The following is an 18,430-nucleotide window of genomic DNA, read 5'->3' as shown; positions in this document are numbered from 1 at the left end:
ATTGGCCAATGACTAATGGCTATTCTTGTCAAATTATAAGTCGCACACAAACAAAAGATATCCTCTTGTGGTTTCCTTCTCCTCAACGCTATTTTTTTGTTTTGTGTGTGATTTATTCGGTTTATCCTTGGTTCAAGCTGATCATCCTCAACATATCAACCTTGTAATTAAATGGAGGATGATATAGTAGTACCCTTAAACGTTCATTGATCCTTCAATTCATCTTTGAGATCAATAATGCCTGTGCCAGATCCACAGGCGGGGAGGGCATTCATCTGTCTCATTACCTTGTTTCTTTTCTTGTCCATTGCTGTCGGAGGCGGTTGTCTAATTGCATACACAATCCTCCCATACCCACCAATATGGCTCTCTTACCTTGGCATTTTCTTTGTTTGTCTCCCTTGGTTCTTTTGGATTCTAACCTTTGTATACCGCATCATTTCACGCACTTTTGGATTTAGGATGGTCATTGGATCCGGTGGTAATGATAACACCGCGAGCAGAGAGACCATGCCATCAGATCTTGACCCTCCCGAAAAATCGTTAGAGCCTCTTGATAATGATGATCCAGAGGATATAGCTCATCCACAAGGACAAGTTCTAGTGTCTATGGAAGGGAACCAGTCCAAGAAACGAATGTCAACCTCAAGTGTTGGTTCACATGAAAGCGAGATGCCATTAGCCATTTCTATGGCCTCGTGATCATAAATGTTTTGATACAAAATGTGATATTGCCATAGACAATATGAAGGAGATACTAACCAGATTCGTAGCCTCTTGAAGATATGGGAATTTTTGCTGTTTTTAGATTTATAGGGTAGATAAACAATTGGTATTTATGAATTTATGTAATTATTGTATATATCTGTAACTAGTTTGGTAATGTAATTATGTTGCGAAGCCTTCGATTTAAGGGCTGACAGTTGGAGTTTCTCTAACTTGACAAACAAGCCAATATATTTGAATGTTGAGTACCAAATGCTGGCATCTGCAAATCGGTTAGTTAATGATCACATGATGATAACAGGAAGAAAAAAAAACAATTCTCTTCCGGTACATCCGATGAAATTGGAACAATACAAATAAGATTAGCATAGCCTCTCTGCAAAGATGACATTTACAAAAATCGAAAATGGTCAACAAAGATTCAAAAGACACATGGAAGTTAAATTCAGATAAAGTGTACAGGTCATGGGAGAATGTTTGGTCTGTTACATGTTATTTATGTCACACAGTTCTACAAAAATATTATGTTACATGGTCTGTATTTCACTAAGCAAATACAAAATAGTATTCATACCTGCAAATAATAAAAATGTAATAGATTTTTTTTTATAATACGAAAAATGAAATGAAATTGTAGTAATTTTTTTTTTTCAAATTATCTATTAATGGAATAATAGAATGATCATTTTATTTCATATAGAAAAAGATTCGTGTCATAGACAAAAAAAAAAAACTTAATTTTAGAACCTTAAACCAGATCAAAATCGAACCAGACCAAACAAACCGGTTTGGACACCAATCATAGTAACCGGACTCAAGTGAATTCAATTTGAATACGATAGGATAACTCTTCGGAACAGAAACAGAGAGAGAGAGAGAGAGAGCTTGTGCGTTATGTCTCTCTCCCAAACTGTCTTCACTCCTTCATTCCTCTCATCTATCAGCAATGAGCTGCGAATTCCTCATCCAAGACCAGTACTCTCTTATCCACGTACCCAAACAAACCGTATCCTCTGCGCCGCGAAGCGAACCGGGAAGCGGAGATACCCTTCAGAGAGGAAGAAGCTGAGAACAGAGCAGAAGGAAGCTGCGGCAAAGGTTAAGAACAAGCTCGAAGGAGTCTGGCGTCTCTCTAAGCTCGGAGTCCCCGTCGGAGACGACCCTGGTAAAGATTCTCTCGGAATCTCAGAAGGGCTGCTTCAAGCCATCGCTAAAGTTATCGAGTTTCCGGTGAGTTCTCCGGTGGAAAAGTTCCAAACTTTATATGAAAAGTTCGAAACTTTATACTATTTTTGGATTCTTCAGGTTGCTTCTATGCTGCCAGAAGAAGCTTTTTCTGTTGTGAGGAAGTCTTTTGACGCTAGGAAGGTATGTGACGGTTTGATTCAGTGTTGTGATTATAGTTGAAGTGAGTGAAAGTTTTCATCTTTGTTGTTTAGATTCTGAAAGAAGCTAAGTTTGTGTATACTGTGGACTTGGATGTGAAGACGCTTCTTGAGTTGGAGCCTCGTGCTCATGATTTTATATTCCGTTTAGAGCCAAAGCTTGGGCTTGTTGAGCATCTGTCTCCCGAGAAGACTGTTTCTGGTGACTTGATCAGTGTAGTCAACGAGTGTAGAAGAGTCAACGGTGATGCAGCAGCTGGAGAGCATGAGCCTGTGGTTATCAATGGCACTGGAGGAGGAGGAAGAAGCAAACCGAGAGTCGCAGTTGTGGGTGGAGGTCCTTCTGGTCTGTTTGCAGCTCTTGTTCTTGCAGAGTTTGGTGCTGATGTGACATTGATTGAGAGAGGGCAAGCAGTGGAAGAAAGGGGACGTGATATAGGCGCTTTGGTAGTTCGTAAGATCTTGGATATGGAGAGTAACTTCTGCTTTGGCGAGGTTTTAAAATAAAACTTCTTCTCTTTAGCCTGTTACTAGTTTGTTATTGTCAAAGTCATATAGTTTAGCACTTATGCAACGCAGGGTGGTGCAGGTACTTGGAGTGATGGAAAGCTCGTTACTCGAATAGGGAAGAACAGTGCCACTGTTTTAGCGGTTAGGATCCTTAGATCTCTTAGTTATCTCACGTTTGAGTAAAACGTGACCTCATCTTTCAATTGTTGCAGGTGTTGAAGACGTTGGTTCGTTTTGGTGCTCCTGATAACATACTGGTCAATGGAAAGCCTCATCTAGGAACAGACAAGCTAATTCCGTTACTCCGTAATTTCAGACATTATCTTCAAAGCGCAGGAGTAAGTTTATTGACAAGTAGATTGATTGAAGTCTTTTGGGAGCTCCTCTTTAACTGCATATGTTTAATTAGGTGAATATCAAGTTTGGGACTCGTGTAGACGATCTTCTTGTAGAGGATTCTCGTGTTGTTGGAGTCAGAGTTTCGGATTCAACAGACAAGTTGCAGAGTAGCTCCAAGGATTTAAAATTCGATGCAGTTGTTCTTGCGGTTGGTCACTCAGCACGTGACACTTATGAGATGCTTCTTTCTCGTAATGTGGAGCTGACTCCAAAAGATTTTGCCGTAAGTTTTGTTTTATATGGTAAGTATCTTCTCTGGCTTGGTTTTTATCATTTGATGTCTATATGTTTGTGTGGATCAGGTTGGTTTGCGCGTTGAGCATCCTCAGGAGCTAATTAACAGTATACAGGTTGGTTGGGTTACATTAGCATCACATCTCTTCATTGTATCATTAGAATCCCATGTCTGAAACTAGTGTATGTATGTAGTACTCAGATTTAGCAAGTGAAGTTCGTAAAGGACGAGGCAAAGTACCAGTGGCGGACTATAAGGTTGTTCAATACGTGAATGATAAAGACGAGGATGTCTCTCAGTCTTCATCATCTAAACGTAGTTGCTACTCCTTCTGCATGTGTCCTGGTGGTCAGGTACAGTTTCCTTATTACAGTGTCTTGCTGTTTTTTTTAAAATCATGAATAAGACTTTTTCCATGTATTTTGCAGGTTGTTCTCACCAGCACAAACCCAAACGAACTCTGCATCAATGGCATGTCGTTCTCTCGCCGTTCATCCAAATGGGCCAATGCTGCACTAGTCGTCACTGTCTCAGCAAAAGACTTTGATCTTCTCAATCTTACTGGACCCTTAGCTGGGATTGAGTTTCAGGTATCAATACAGATTACTACTTTTCTGTTTTATTCAATACTTCTCAGTTGATCTTTTGCTTTTCTTTAGAGAGAGTTTGAAAGAAGAGCGGCTATGATGGGTGGTGGCGACTTTACAGTTCCTGTACAGAGGGTTCCTGATTTTCTGCAAAGCAAGTTATCTGGTAAACACTAGTTTCCTTCATACTCAATTCTCATTTTATTGTTCGTGTTGTGGTTTGTTTTAGGTGATTTGTTTATTCTTGTGCTGTTATACAGAAACACCTTTGCCTTCATCAAGCTATAGATTAGGAGTGAAGTCTGCAAAGCTGCACGAACTGTTTCCTGCTCATATCACAGATTCTCTGCGACAGTCTCTCTCTATGTTTGAAAAAGAGGTTGGTTCAATATTTTCACATTGCAATAAAATAAATCCATAGCTTATATTTTCTCTCTAACACTTGAACTTTCAGTTACCGGGGTTCATCTCAGAGGAAGCACTCCTCCACGGTGTAGAGGTAGAATATTATATATCTAACTTGTTCTGAATCAGTCTAGTTTTCAGACAAGAGGTAACAATGTTTCAACTTTTTTTCTGAACCAGACAAGAACAAGCTCTCCTGTTAGGATACCTCGAAGCAATGAGACATACGAGAGCACGAGCTTGAAAGGTTTATACCCAGTTGGTGAAGGAGCTGGATATGCTGGTGGGATTGTAAGTGCTGCAGTGGATGGTATGTTCTCAGGTTTTGCTGTTGCAAAAAACTTCGATCTATTTGATGGAGCCATAGAGTCGGTTATTGGAAAAGCTCAAGGTGCTGGACTTGTGAAGTACTGATGATGATGGTGAAGAAGAAGAAGAAGAAGAAGAAGAAGAAGAAATCTCCTCCATCTCTCTGTCTTCTTTTCTGCACTTGTTGAGGTAGAAGAACATCAATGGGGACTGCTTCTTCCCCCTGTTTTTGCTGTATCAAAGCTTAAGAACTGATACATATATACATCAGCCGGAAGAGAATTTTGCCAAAAAAAAAAAAAAAGAGAATTTTGCCTTAGAATTACGTTAGTAACCCCAAACATTAGGAGTTAAGAAAGTAAACTAGTGTATTTTCCAGCGACTGTCTTTTATATTTTGATATTTTTTCCTCAGTGTATTATGATATTTTACTTCGTCTTTGGTTAGTATTTCGTCAATAGCATCTGTGTCAAGTCATGTTCCTTCATTTTTCTTGAGAGATCAAGACTTTGAAGTGAAGTAGTGGTCGCAGAAAAGCTAAACATATGGAAGACTTTTGTATCATTGTCACTTTAAACAAATCATAAGTCAGAAACAACAACCGGTTCTAAAGGTTTGAGTCACAAGTTGTACCATTAAGCTTTGGCTTAATAAAAACATTGGTTTCGTGATCACTTTTGAGCTTTTCTCGTGGCGATTGTTACACTTTGCAGTTAGGTGTGCTATAGGTAGATTTGGTTAATTAGATAGCAAGAGTAGAAAGAACAAAAAGAAACAAACATACAATATCAAGTTTTGTTTATATTTCTTTTGATTATAGATTGTATCTAAATATCATATTTCATTTGTAGATGCCTCATTTATGTTTTGAGAAAGTATAATATAATAGTTTTTTCGGTAGACAATATAACTACAGATTTTGTTTTTATATGCATAAAACGTTAATGGTGAGATTTCTGGAGAAATTGAAGCCACGAAGTAGACGAGTAGAGATAGGTGTGCTAGATTCAATGTTCTGAAAAAATTGGCAGTATTATATATAAAAGAAGAATCCATGAGGTAAGTGGGCACACAAATGAAAGAGAGACAAAGGTCTGTAGAAAGCTTAAGATCATATGATATGTCGGAATCATCTCATGTGCAAACTTTATTTAAAAATAAAGATCGTTTCATTGTTTTTTTAATGTGTTTATTTTATTGGGTTAAATGTACTGAAACCTTATCATACTAATTAAGGAGTTTTATAATCCTCATCGACACAAGAGTCTACCAAAATAAAATAGTGAAACTTATTGATTAGAAATAAAGATACAGTTGACAAAAAAAAAATACTAAGGTATTATATTTTAGTATTGTGTTTTCTAAATATTTTATGCATGGGTATTTAGATAAAGAACGTGTAGACGGTTTCGAGGGCGATCAGCATGGCCCTTCGAGAGAATAAACAATATGCAATTAGCCATTAAAATATTAATGTGTTAAGTGGAACATATAACTTACAATCCATGTGATTTTAGATTCTTTTATATGTTTGATATGCAAAGACACTATAATAGATTCAGTTCTTTATCAACTATGTATATATGTATAATTAAACAAGATACCTAAAGAAAGTTTGGGGATAGCCACTGTCAGTGTTTGGTAGATTTTCTTTTCACAGCTAGAAGAAAAGACAAACAAAGATAGAAGATACCAGACGCACTTATCATGAGTAACCATCATAGTTTCATTTCTGAAAAAAACTGTTTGTTTTCTAATTTGTATCCCTTGTATGAGAGCTCTCTTGTGATTATAGTTAAGGTTAGGTGTGAAAAGTAAGCAGCTGTAAATTAAGCTTTCGGCGAAAATGCTTATGTGTTTTAAGAAGAACGAAATAATACGAGGACTGTAAAGTTTCCGCTCTCTCTCTTATCTCTCTGGTATCTTTCAGAGAGAGAGCGTTGAAGCTTTGTTCATCGGATCTTTTCCGATTAATGTTCCCGATGGTCGGGCTTATGACTCTGGGAAACGGTGGATCCTTTATCACCGTCTTCGCCGGCTTATGGTCTCCGGGAAGGGATGGCTCCCATAGCATCATCCTTCGCCGGCTTCTCACCGGTTTTTTCCGGTTGGTCTCGATCTGCGTTTCTGTTCTTCTTTAGTCCGATCGACTCTTGATCTGAAGCTCCGATGTTTCTTTCTTCCCCTTGTTTAGGGTCGTTGCCATCTTCAAGCTTATCTGAATCATTAAAGATGGAGTTAGCACATGCAGGAAAATTGGTTCTCGGATCGATTGTAGACAATTGATGGTTAAAAAAGCGTAGATCTGTTACTTTAGATTTCCGACTTGAACTTCCGTGAAGGCCGCTTTGATTGGTCGGCTTTTCACCGGTTTGGCTTCGTCGTTGACGGAGCGCCGTTGCGCCCTTTCGCTGGCACCGGAGGAAGAAGATGGTTTCGCGTCTCGACGCGTGTACTTTGAGCGCAAGACGGTTCATACACGTGGTGGCGTCGTGTCTCTTTTTCCCCAACGGGCCGTGAATTAATGGGCCTTGTGTCTCAGATCTTTCTGTTGTTTGTATTTTGAGCTTTTTGTTGGGTTTTTTACGTTTAAATGTGTCTTTGTTTAGGCTTTTTGTATCATATTGTGTTGGGCTTTGGCCCTTTGGCTTCTGTCCCATTAATAAATTTTTCAGTGAAAAAAAAAAAAAAGAACGAAATAATCATCAGTTCCACAAACTTTGTCACCTTAAAAAAAAAGAGAAAAAAGCTTTGTCACCTTTGTTCTCTGTGCTTTGTCATTTCATTTTTCCTTCATTTCCTTAGAATTAATCTCCATCAAAAGTTTCGATTGGTACTCAAAGAAGATGAATAAAACCAAAGAAAAAGTTAAAACTCAGTTATTATATATGTGTTGAAGAAAGACTCTTTGGAACGTATGCGTAACACTAAGGAGGTGCGGACAACCTATCAGATGTTGACCATCACCTAAATCAATGGAACTAGCTGGTCTTTGAGAGCTTCTTATACGAATGACCTTTTGAATTATTATATGTATAACTTTTAAGCAAAAAAAAAAAAAAGAAGAAAAGAATTATCTGTATTAGCCCTGGGACGGATCCGGATATCCGGGAAATTTAGGGTATCCGGATCCTGATCCGTCGGATCCGTGGACTTAATATCCGGATCTGGATTCGTGGTTTCTGGATATCCGGTTTTCGGATATCCATCTCGATATTCTATTATCCGCGGATATCCGGATCCGGATTCGGATCCGTCAAAATAATTAAAAATAATTTTTTTAACAAAAAATACTAATTTTTTTAATATAATACATAAATTAAATATTTATAAATATATTTATATATGTTTATAATATTGTAAAAACTAAAATATAATATTATAAGATTAATTCATGTATAAATATTAATATATCAAATATAAATATGAGAAAAAGACAAAAATAGCATTAAATCAAATTTTTGTTTCCAAACTAGCACTCAAGGTCAAAAGTCACAAAAATAGCACTTAATGTTTTATCAAAAGTCACAAACTTAAGGTTTAGAGTTAAAGGGTGGGGTTTAGGATTTAGGGTTTAGGGTTTAGGGTTTAGGGTTTAGGGTTTAGGGTTTAGGGTTTAGGGTTTAGGGTTTAGGGTTTAGGGTTTAGGGTTTAGGGTTTAGGGTTTAGGGTTTAGGGTTTAGGGTTTAGGGTTTAGGGTTTAGGGTTTAGGGTTTAGGGTTTAGGGTTTAGGGTTTAGGGTTTAGGGTTTAGGGTTTAGGGTTTAGGGTTTAGGGTTTAGGGTTTAGGGTTTAGAGTTGAGAAATGAGGTTTTGGGGATAAGATTTCAAATTTTGAAAAATAAAAAAATTAAAATTTTCAAAGGATAAACTTAGAAAGATGCTATTTTGGTCATTTTAGTTTTTGAGTGCTATTTTTGTGATATAAACTTAAAAAGATGCTATTTTGGAGATTTGCCCTATAAATATTTATAAAATTTAAAAATTTAATGTATTTTAAAAATACGGATCCGAATCAGGATATCCGGATTTAAAAATTAAGATATCTGGATCCGGATTCGATTTGCACGGATCTAAGATTTTACTATCCGAATTCGGATTCGGACACCCCGGATATCCTATTTTCGGAACGGATCCGGAACGGATCCGGAGCGAATCCGGATCTCGGATAATAAGTCTCAGGCCTAATCTGTATAACTATTTATTTATCTCGATTGTTTGAATCTGAATATCTAATAAACCAAAACATAAAACCAAATAATTAATATAGATGCTCCCGTTGGAGGGATTCTTATGATAATTCTTTGGTTAAACAGGAATGATCACTTTACTAGGAAAGTACTAGATTAACGCAAATTAAATTAATTCAAACATTATGTTTTAAGGAAAAAAATTACATTATTATTTTATGATGTAGTATTTTTGGTCTTCTATGAGAAGAGAGAAAGACTTATAATTATCAAAATTAGGTGGCGCGAAAATAACGCCCTTTCTCTTTAATCTCTCATCTCTCTGATCCTTCAATCGCCTCCGATCAATTTAACCTTTCATTCTTCTTCCTCATCGAATCCGATCGGGGTTTTGTATTCACCCAATTCGATCTCCGAAGGGCAAAGAAGATTCCGCGAGGAGAATAATCAATTCACGAGATTGCTCCTTTTTTTTTTTAATTTTAATTTGTGGAAATCGATTTCATCTTTCCTGGGTAAGATTTTTTTTTTTCTTTAACGTATATTTTGCAACCTTAGGAGAATCTCTAAGGGTTTAGCTTCGCATTTTGGTGTGTATCATTTCCCTATTTTTGATTATATCTAAAAAAAAAAGTTATCTTTTTATTACCGCGATCTGAGATTTCGTCAGTCAGGAACAGAAATTACGACAGCTGTTTTGATTTGGTTTATTGATTTAGAAACTATATGATTCTTAAAAGACTTCAATTGCCTGTTGTATAAGGCAAAAAAAAAATGAGTTACTAAATTTGATGTCGATTAAACGAGAGTCTGTCTATGTCAATGATGAGAGACACAAGTCTGTCGGTAAACCGACAAAATTTTCATTCTTGGAATCTTCTTCATAACACATCTCATTCACTCTTTAAACACAGTTAAAAGTATGTTTGTGATTTTCACTTTCGGTCAAAATTTCATGAATCATCACAATCATTACATTTCATCATCTCTTAGAGTGGGCACCAATACATGATTCTTCCATACACGTACTTGGAGATACACCAAGATCTGTAATTGTCAATATCTACTACGTTCAAACATTCTCACACTAATTGTTATTACTTCTGTTACTATTTGTTCTCTTTGTATATGTTAGAAATAAGAATATTGGTCCATTTAAGGACATTGGAGAAGATTTTCTCTTTTTTTTTTTTTTATTTATCTGTGGGGTATCTTAGTGCTTCTTCTGGGTTTTGGCTTTCTTGCAGCTGTTTAGCTCGAATGCAGAAAGAACTGAGAGGCGTGGACTACTGAATCCACTCAATGCAACTTTGTTTCCTTAGCTTGAATGGATGTAGTAAATGATTCCACAAGACCACGAAGACGTCTTATTCCATCAGATAAGAACAATGCACCCGCTGCCACTCGCCGTCCTCAAACAACCGAGGTCAGTTCAAGATACAGATCGCCCACACCAACCAGAACCGCCCGATGCCCTTCACCAAGCGTCACAAGACCAACAGTCTCTTCAACCTTAGCTGCTAAAAGAGCGGTTTCTGCTGACAGGAAGCGTCCTTCAACACCTCCCTCCACGCCTATACGTGATGTCTCTATAGACTTGCCAGCTTCATCTAGGCGTCTATCTACAGGAGGTCGTTTGCCTGAAAGCTTATGGCCTTCCACTATGAGAAGCCTCAGCGCTTCGTTTCAGTCGGACTCTGTCTCAGTCCCTGTTAGTAAGAAGGAGAGACCTGTTAGAAGCTCTTCCGTTGATCGAACGCTGAGACCTTCTTCAAACATAGCTCAAAAGCACAAGGCTGAAACGACGACTGTCTCAAGGAAACCAACGCCAGAGAGGAAGGTAAGTCCATTGAAAGCGAACAAGAATGCGTCTGATCTTTCAGAGAATTCGAAACCTGTAGACGGAACTCACAGTCGGTTAATAGAGCAGCATCGATGGCCTAGTAGAATTGGTGGAAAGATCGGTTTGAACAGAAGCTTGGATCTTGGCGACAAGACTAGAAGGGGTTCATCAACTTCAGGGTCTCGAATGGGACCGTCTCTTAGGAGAATGTCACTACCTTTGTCCAACAGTTCGAAACCGTTGCGTAAAACTTCTAGTACCGCATCTAGTCTAGGTGGATTACTGTCTCCAACGAAGTCGGAAGATAATAACGTAGTTCGAACTTCTGGGGCGCAGAGACTTTTGTCTGCAAGTTCTATGGATAGAGCAACCTTAGCAACGGCTGTAGCTAGGCTGCATCCATTCTCTGCTCCTGGATCTCGCCCTGCTTCACCAAGTAGAACATCGTTTTCATCTAGAGGCATGAGTACTTCGAGAGGAGTGAGTCCTGCAAGAGGACTAAGCCCTGCAAGAGGACTGAGTCCTGCAAGAGGGTTGAGTCCTTCACGTGTTACAAGTACCTCCTCTTTTGCTAGACCATCAACTCCACCTTCAAGAGGGGTTAGTCCTTCCAGGGTAAGACAAGCACAATCCACTACCACAACGTCTGTTCTCAGCTTCATCACAGATGTCAAGAAAGGCAAGAAAGCAAGCTACATCGAAGACGTTCATCAGCTACGCCTTCTCCACAATAGATATTTACAGTGGCGGTTCGCAATTGCGCAAGCTGAAGCTGTAATGTACATTCAAAGATTAACGTCCGAGGTATATATTTAACTTATGCCCTATATATCAACATGAATGGTTCTGAAAACTCAAGTTTTTGATGTTTCAGGAAACTCTATTTAATGTGTGGCAAGCGATATCAGAGCTACAGGATGATGTGACCAGCCAAAGGATTGGTCTGCAACAGCTAAAGCTAGAGATCAAACTCAACTCGCTACTAAACGATCAAGTAGATTCTCTCTCTCTCTCTGTGTTGTATACTGACTTTGCATTCATTAGATTACGCAATGCCGATTGCATAAACATGTGCACAGATGGTTAGTCTTGAAGAATGGGCCATACTTGAAAGAGACCATGTTAGCTCTTTAGTTGGGGCTATAGCAGATTTAGAAGCTAATACACTCCGCCTTCCAGTGACTGGAGGAACAAAGGTATACATTGTTACTATTGCCAATACTATTGAGAATACTCATGACATTAAATTCAAAAGATTGTTTAGAACTTTTCTTCCATACAGGCGGACGTTGAGTCTTTGAAAGCAGCCATGTCCTCGGCTCTTGATGTAATGCAGTCTATGGGATCGTCCATTTGGTCTTTACTCTCAAAGGTGAGAGATCCTTTTTAGTAAATCTGTTTTTCATATTTCTCTCTCTACATAACTCTCAAGCCTGCTCTTTGTGATTGTGTTTGCAGGTGGAGGAGATGAATACAATGGTGTCAGAACTCGCTGTTGTAGTTACAAAAGAGAGCTCTATGCAAGGGAAATGCGAAGATCTTCTGGCCTCAACTGCGATCATGCAGGTAACAAGAACAATCCAGTGACTGAATGTAGAATGAGTTTTGTAAAACGAATGAAAACAGAGTTTTTGGTGGCATGGAACAGATAAAAGAGTGTAGCCTCAGGACTCATCTGATACAAACTAGGAGAGAAGAAGGAGAAGAAGATGCAGAGGAGGAGACTCCTTCATTGTTGCCACTAAGCAAGTTTCCATGGCCGTAAATAACACGCTTACAGTTCCACATGCTCACCACTGATGACTGGATCACCTGTAAATTGCTCTTCGATGCTCCCACATTTCTCTGGTCTTGTGAGACGTCTTTTTTTTTTGGTATGAAACGTTAGCATAGGAACACAGGAAGTGAAAGATCTCTAGTTCGAAAGTCTTAGGTAAAGAAGGAAAAAGCAATTTATTTGTTCACATGATGTGGGTTTTTACTTTTTAGGCGTTTACTATATGTAGAATCAATTTTTAATATTAATTTATTTTTATTACAAATTAGTTACAACACAACTTTGCAATCAACAATCTATTGGTTCATATGTTTAGTGGTTCTATTTACACCACATTAAATCATATTTGCACCACCTTTCTATAAAGCTTCAAAACTTGCGGTTTTGTTAAGCATGTTGAATTTTTTAAATAAATTTCCATTATCTGTATTTATTAATGGTAAATCGCATTATTTAGAATTTAAAAGAAAAGTTTTCCATGTAAAACATTAATAAACCATGAATTAATAAAAAAAATTACTGCAAAATGTAACTTTAGGATTGTTTGTAACTTTTTATTAAAATTAAATATTTGAATTAATAAAAAAATGTTGTAATTTAAAAGTAGAGAAATATGTTTAAATGGATACTATAAGAGCGCGAAATGAGTCGTTTCGTTTCGTTATCACACAAAAGGACCAAAGCCAAATGTTACTACGTTCCTTATCCGCCGAGACAACCGTCGGAGGAGTAATAAACAAGAACACCATCTCCGACCTCTTCAAAATCTCCTCTTCCCTCTCTCACCTCACCCAAACCCACGCTCAGATCACTACCCATGGCTTCCAAAACGACATCCGCCTCCTCACCAAGCTCACCCAACGCCTCTCCGAGCTCGGCGCCATTCACTACGCACACAACCTCGTCCTCTCCGTCCATAGCCCCGACGTCTTCCTCTTCAACGTCCTCATGGGCGGCTTCTCCAACAACGGATCACCACACTCTTCGCTTTCTCTATTCTCCCATCTAAGAAAATCAACTGATCTCGTCCCCAATAGCTCAACTTACACCTACGCTATCTCCGCCGCTTCGGGAGCTCGCGACGAGAGAGCTGGCAGAGTTGTTCACGGACAAGCACTCGTTGATGGGTTTGACTCAGAATTACGACTTGGATCGAATATCGTTAACATGTACTTCAAGTTTTCAAGGGTGGGTGATGCGAGGAAGGTGTTCGATAGAATGCCTGAGAGAGACTCTGTTTTGTGGAACACTATGTTATCTGGGTACGGAGAGAATGAGATGTACGAGGAGTCTGTTCAGGTGTTTAGGGATTTGATCAACGAGAGCTCTACTCGTTTTGACTCGACGACTCTGTTGAGTGTTCTTCCCGCTGTTGCGGAGTTGCAAGAGCTGAGACTCGGGATGGTTATCCATAGTCTTGCGATGAAGACAGGATGCTACTCTCATGATTTTGTTCGTACAGGTTTTATCTCGTTGTACTCGAAGTGTGGGAAGATTGAGGTGTTGAGTACTCTGTTTCGAGATTTTTGTAGACCAGATATTGTAGCTTATAATGCAATGATTCACGGGTACACTTCAAATGACGAGACTGAGCTCTCTTTAAGCTTGTTTAAGGAGCTGGTGTTGTCAGGAACAAGGTTGAACTCAAGCACGGTGGTGAGTCTGATCCCTGTCTCTGGTCATCTTATGCTTGTATATGCCATTCATGGTTACAGCTTGAAGTCAGGCTTCTTATCTCATGAATCTGTGCCGACCGCGTTAACCACGGTTTACAGTAAACTGAATGAGATGGAATCAGCCCGGAAGGTTTTTGATGAGTCTCCGCATAAGAGCTTGGCATCTTGGAACGCAATGATCTCTGGTTACACTCAAAACGGGTTGACAGAGGACGCGATATCTTTGTTCAGAGAAATGCAGAAGTCTGAGTTTAGTCCAAACCCGATCACAATAACTTGTATTCTGTCCGCTTGTGCGCAGTTAGGAACTTTGAGTTTGGGGAAATGGGTACATGGTTTAGTCAGAGGTACAGATTTTGAGTCTAGCATATATGTGTCTACTGCTTTGATTGGTATGTATGCAAAGTGCGGAAGCATTGCAGAAGCGCGCCGGTTGTTTGACTTGATGCCGAAGAGGAACGAAGTTACATGGAACACAATGATTTCCGGTTATGGCCTCCATGGACATGGACAGGATGCTCTGAGTATCTTCTCTGAGATGTTGAACTCCGGCGTTGCACCAACGCAGGTCACTTTCCTCTGCGTTCTTTACGCTTGTAGTCATGCTGGCCTCGTCAAAGAAGGTGATGACATGTTCAACTCCATGGTCCACCGGTACGGTTTTGAACCATCGGTCAAGCATTACGCCTGCATGGTCGATATTCTTGGCCGAGCAGGACATTTGCAGAGAGCATTGCAGTTTATAGAGGCGATGCCCGTTGAAGCGGATCCTTCCGTGTGGCAAACACTGCTAGGAGCTTGTAGGATTCACAAAGACACAAACCTTGCCCGTACAGTCTCCGAGAAGCTGTTTGAGCTAGATCCAGACAATGTAGGGTACCATGTTTTGCTGTCGAACATTCACTCAGCTGATAGAAATTATCCACAGGCTGCTACGGTCAGACAAGCGGCAAAGAAGAGGAAATTAACCAAGGCTCCTGGCTGTACCTTGGTAGAGATTGGTGGGACGCCTCATGTATTCACCTCGGGTGATAAGTCACATCCCCAGGTAAAAGCAATCTATGAGAAGCTAGAGGAGCTGGAAGGGAAGATGAGGGAAGCTGGGTATCAACCCGAGACTGAGTTGGCCTTGCACGACGTGGAGGAGGAAGAAAGAGAGCTGATGGTGAAATTTCACAGCGAGAGGCTAGCAATTGCCTTTGGACTCATAGCAACTGAACCAGGAACTGAGATCCGGATCATAAAGAATCTGCGGGTCTGTTTAGACTGTCACACTGTAACTAAACTCATCTCAGAGATAACAGAGAGAGTGATAGTTGTAAGAGACGCCAACCGGTTTCATCATTTTAGAGATGGTGTTTGTTCTTGTGGAGATTATTGGTAGTCACTTGTTTTGGCCTCAACATAAGTCATACTGTACTCATACTGTAACATTACATAACAACTGATAATTCTTTAAGTATTGATTTCTTTGTTACAATCTATACGAAAAATCTTCATTCAAATACTTTCTATGGTTACAGATACATGGGAATATGCAAGAAGCATAGTAGAAAAGGAACTATACAAGACATTTATCAAACTCTCCTGTCATGAACTGACATTATACCTTCACACAATTGTACATCATATATCTTAAGTTGCAGTTATACCTGCAGCGGAAACTTCATCATCAGCTGGCTTTTTCTTCTTCTTTGGGGATGGTTCTTGTGATTTCCGAACAACTTCCTTGTTTGGCACCAAGACAATAAACAAGTTTCTGTCTCGGAAGTTTTTGCTTTCCTCAGTCGCAAGCTGCAGATGTTGACATGTTTCAGCGACTCAGCAAACAAGATCCACTAAGGAGCAATGCACATGCCAAGAAAAGACCAAAGAGCGTAGAGAACAGTACAAACCTCCCCTATTTCAGTTTGAAAACGTCTGAGGAGCTCAATAGCAATATTTCTGAACTCGTTTTCCCTGCCTTTCATGTTCACAATCACTTTAACCTTGTCACCATCTTTCAAAAACTTCTTGGCTGCTCTCATGCGTACAGAATAGTCATGCTGGTCAATGTTATAACTATCAGGGGAACAAAAAAAAAGAAGAAACCTTTTGAGAAGAAGAAGTTCGAAACAAGTCACTGCAAGGGCACATACAAAAGAGAGAGAGTGACAAAGCCTATTTTACCCCATTTTAAGCTCCTTCAAGTCCATGCGAGTTGCTGAGACAAGAAAAAGATTCAGTTACAATCCATTAATATACAACACCGCAGAATTCTACTTAAGCAGAGAAGAAAGATCAAATACTTTTCTTCTGCTGTTCCTTTTTCCTCTTTTGCTGTTCGTATCTATATTTACTGATACAATGAAACAAAAGGAAAATAATCATATTACCATACACAATTCATTTGATTAAAGAAGCCAAGTTTTGTTCCAAAAAAAAAAAGAAAAGAAGAAGGCAAGTTTAGTTAATTCTCACCTATAATCCATCATTCTGACAACCGGAGGATCTGCATCCGGCGAAAGAATCACCTGAAAATACTCACTGAAACAAGATCACAAAGGAAAATGCTTTTCAAGAATGGTTAAAGTTACAAAGAAACACAAACCAGATCAAGCTCAGCTTCTTCAGCTCTTCGAACAGCTTCCTCCTTGGAAACTATACCAATCTACAGAACAAAAGAAACTCTATGTGTGTTCTGTTTTGCTGGAAATCAATTCAAAACTAAACACAAAGCACATTCATTTTTACCATGTTCTGTTGCCCATCGATGAGTCTGACAGTAGCTGACCTACATCAAAGACAACACATAGCTTAAGCCTAGAGACACATTCACTCAAATCAAACTATCCATCATTACCTAATAGCTGAGATATCAAGCGCATCGTCATCCTCGGATTCTTTCTGCCTACCACGCCTATCTCCGGGGAATCTAGAGCCTCCTCCGCCACCGCCGCCACCGTAGCGGCAGGTGATGGCGGGGAAACGGCGATGATAAGGCGAGAGAGTGATAACTGATAGTTCAGGCAGATAGAGTCGACAACCGAAGAGGTTAGAGTTAACAAAGAATGGGTGATGCGACACCGTTTTGGTGGTTTTGGCGACGATGGCGTTGAACGAGATGGTGCTGCCGGTGATCCCAGCCATGGCGCCAGGCAGAGAGCCACACTCTACGAATCGCAGAAAACAGAAAATAGGAAATAAAATAAATTTCCCTTATCCAGATAATAATAACACGACACTGTATTTGATTTCTTTTTTTTGTCAGCGATTTTGATTTTTTTTTTTTCAAAGAAAAAACATTAACAAAGTGTGTCTGGAAACATAATTAAGGATAACTCCGGTAATGATATCGTTTTTTTTAACTCTTGGTATTCAATCAAAGTATCCTTACAAGTCTAGACCAAACTGGCCAACAATTAAAACTCAACGAAAAAGACAACAGTAGGCATCTATAGATTAACTAATCCCATACACATGTGGGTAAGAAGTAAATTCAAAAACCCAAAAAAAACATAAGATTGTGAGAGTGAGAGAGATGTAGTATGACTCACAAAGCAAGAACAACATATATGCTTTTAAATCTCTCTCACTGTGATGAGAGTCCAACTCTCCCAAGATAGACAACTCCCATCACAAAGAATCCATGGCTTCACAATCCAGCCATCGGTTCTTTGTGATAATATGGTTAATAAGACAGATTTGAACATTAACAACACTTTGTGTAATAACTTCTTTTCAATAAGAAAAAAACTACTGAATAAATGTCACCAAGAAAATTAAATAACAATTACTTCTTCCATTTCGAAAAAAATACATATTCTCGAAAAAAAAATTTGTTTCAAAAAAATGTACTTTTATATTTTCAATACATTTTTGGTCAACTAGTAATGAAAAATTGTGAATTTTCAAAAACATTAATTAATTACATTTTTGAAGTTTTGTTGGTTTAGAAATATATGAATATAAAATTACAAAAAATTATGCATTAATAACTAAGCTTTAATATGTTTTATTAATAAATGTAAAAATTTCAAAACATGTATTATTTTGAAACAGAAGGAAAATATAACTTTGACCGTTTTTAAAAATTAATTATTTATAGTCTTAGTTATATTTTTTGGAACCGTATTAAATTATCTTTAACAATGCTGCAGTTTTTTTTTTCTAGAATCAGGTAATTTTTCCTAAAATTATAGCGGTAGTATCAATTTTTTATTATTATAAGATTTGATTCAAACCATTATCTTAACCAATAAATACCCATTTATATTATTTGAAGTTATAAATAATTATATAATTGAAACTATTTTAGATTGGTAAATTTTCTTAATCTTCTATTAAAGTATTCATTGTTAATAAAAACTTTTATATATTTTCTATTAATAATATTTTTTTAATCTGTAT

General features: G+C 38.4%; 5 protein-coding genes across 6 annotated transcripts; 4 read left to right on the top strand and 1 right to left on the bottom strand.

Moving 5' to 3' along the window:
• Positions 1-105: 105 nt before the first annotated feature.
• LOC106305411 lies at positions 106-863 on the top strand. Its single transcript, XM_013741787.1, has one exon. It carries the CDS (start codon positions 238-240, stop codon positions 700-702), a length of 465 nt encoding a protein of 154 aa, XP_013597241.1. The 5' UTR covers positions 106-237; the 3' UTR covers positions 703-863.
• Positions 864-1,574: 711 nt separating this feature from the next.
• LOC106306849 (uncharacterized protein Cbei_0202) lies at positions 1,575-4,683 on the top strand. The gene is made up of 13 exons (XM_013743617.1): positions 1,575-1,956; positions 2,032-2,094; positions 2,166-2,606; positions 2,691-2,762; positions 2,834-2,959; positions 3,031-3,243; positions 3,323-3,370; positions 3,450-3,608; positions 3,684-3,845; positions 3,915-4,008; positions 4,103-4,221; positions 4,297-4,341; positions 4,428-4,683. Exons 1-13 carry the CDS (start codon positions 1,621-1,623, stop codon positions 4,659-4,661), a joined length of 2,112 nt encoding a protein of 703 aa, XP_013599071.1. The 5' UTR covers positions 1,575-1,620; the 3' UTR covers positions 4,662-4,683.
• Positions 4,684-8,977: 4,294 nt separating this feature from the next.
• On the top strand, positions 8,978-12,633 carry LOC106301255 (QWRF motif-containing protein 8). Of its 2 annotated transcripts, none has more exons than XM_013737614.1 (7): positions 8,978-9,260; positions 9,993-11,392; positions 11,463-11,582; positions 11,668-11,784; positions 11,871-11,960; positions 12,047-12,154; positions 12,237-12,633. In XM_013737614.1, the coding sequence occupies exons 2-7, from the start codon at positions 10,073-10,075 to the stop codon at positions 12,351-12,353; spliced, it is 1,872 nt and encodes a 623-aa protein (XP_013593068.1). In that variant the 5' UTR covers positions 8,978-9,260; positions 9,993-10,072; the 3' UTR covers positions 12,354-12,633. The 2 variants fall into 2 exon arrangements, with proteins under 2 accessions (XP_013593068.1, XP_013593067.1); XM_013737613.1 differs by having other exon boundaries at positions 11,853-11,960.
• Positions 12,634-13,036: 403 nt separating this feature from the next.
• LOC106307003 (pentatricopeptide repeat-containing protein At4g30700) lies at positions 13,037-15,500 on the top strand. Its single transcript, XM_013743826.1, has one exon. It carries the CDS (start codon positions 13,053-13,055, stop codon positions 15,423-15,425), a length of 2,373 nt encoding a protein of 790 aa, XP_013599280.1. The 5' UTR covers positions 13,037-13,052; the 3' UTR covers positions 15,426-15,500.
• LOC106307004 (translation initiation factor IF-3) lies at positions 15,475-17,242 on the bottom strand. The gene is made up of 8 exons (XM_013743827.1): positions 16,884-17,242; positions 16,775-16,814; positions 16,632-16,691; positions 16,502-16,554; positions 16,330-16,379; positions 16,211-16,244; positions 15,937-16,102; positions 15,475-15,835 (listed from the first exon to the last, which is right to left on the bottom strand). The coding sequence occupies exons 1-8, from the start codon at positions 17,168-17,170 to the stop codon at positions 15,677-15,679; spliced, it is 849 nt and encodes a 282-aa protein (XP_013599281.1). The 5' UTR covers positions 17,171-17,242; the 3' UTR covers positions 15,475-15,676.
• Between the last annotated feature and the right edge of the window lie 1,188 nt (positions 17,243-18,430).

The sequence above is a fragment of the Brassica oleracea genome, chromosome C7 (genome assembly GCF_000695525.1).
Source record: "Brassica oleracea var. oleracea cultivar TO1000 chromosome C7, BOL, whole genome shotgun sequence".
NCBI lineage: Eukaryota > Viridiplantae > Streptophyta > Magnoliopsida > Brassicales > Brassicaceae > Brassica > Brassica oleracea.
This window is presented reverse-complemented; position numbering and strand designations above follow the sequence as displayed.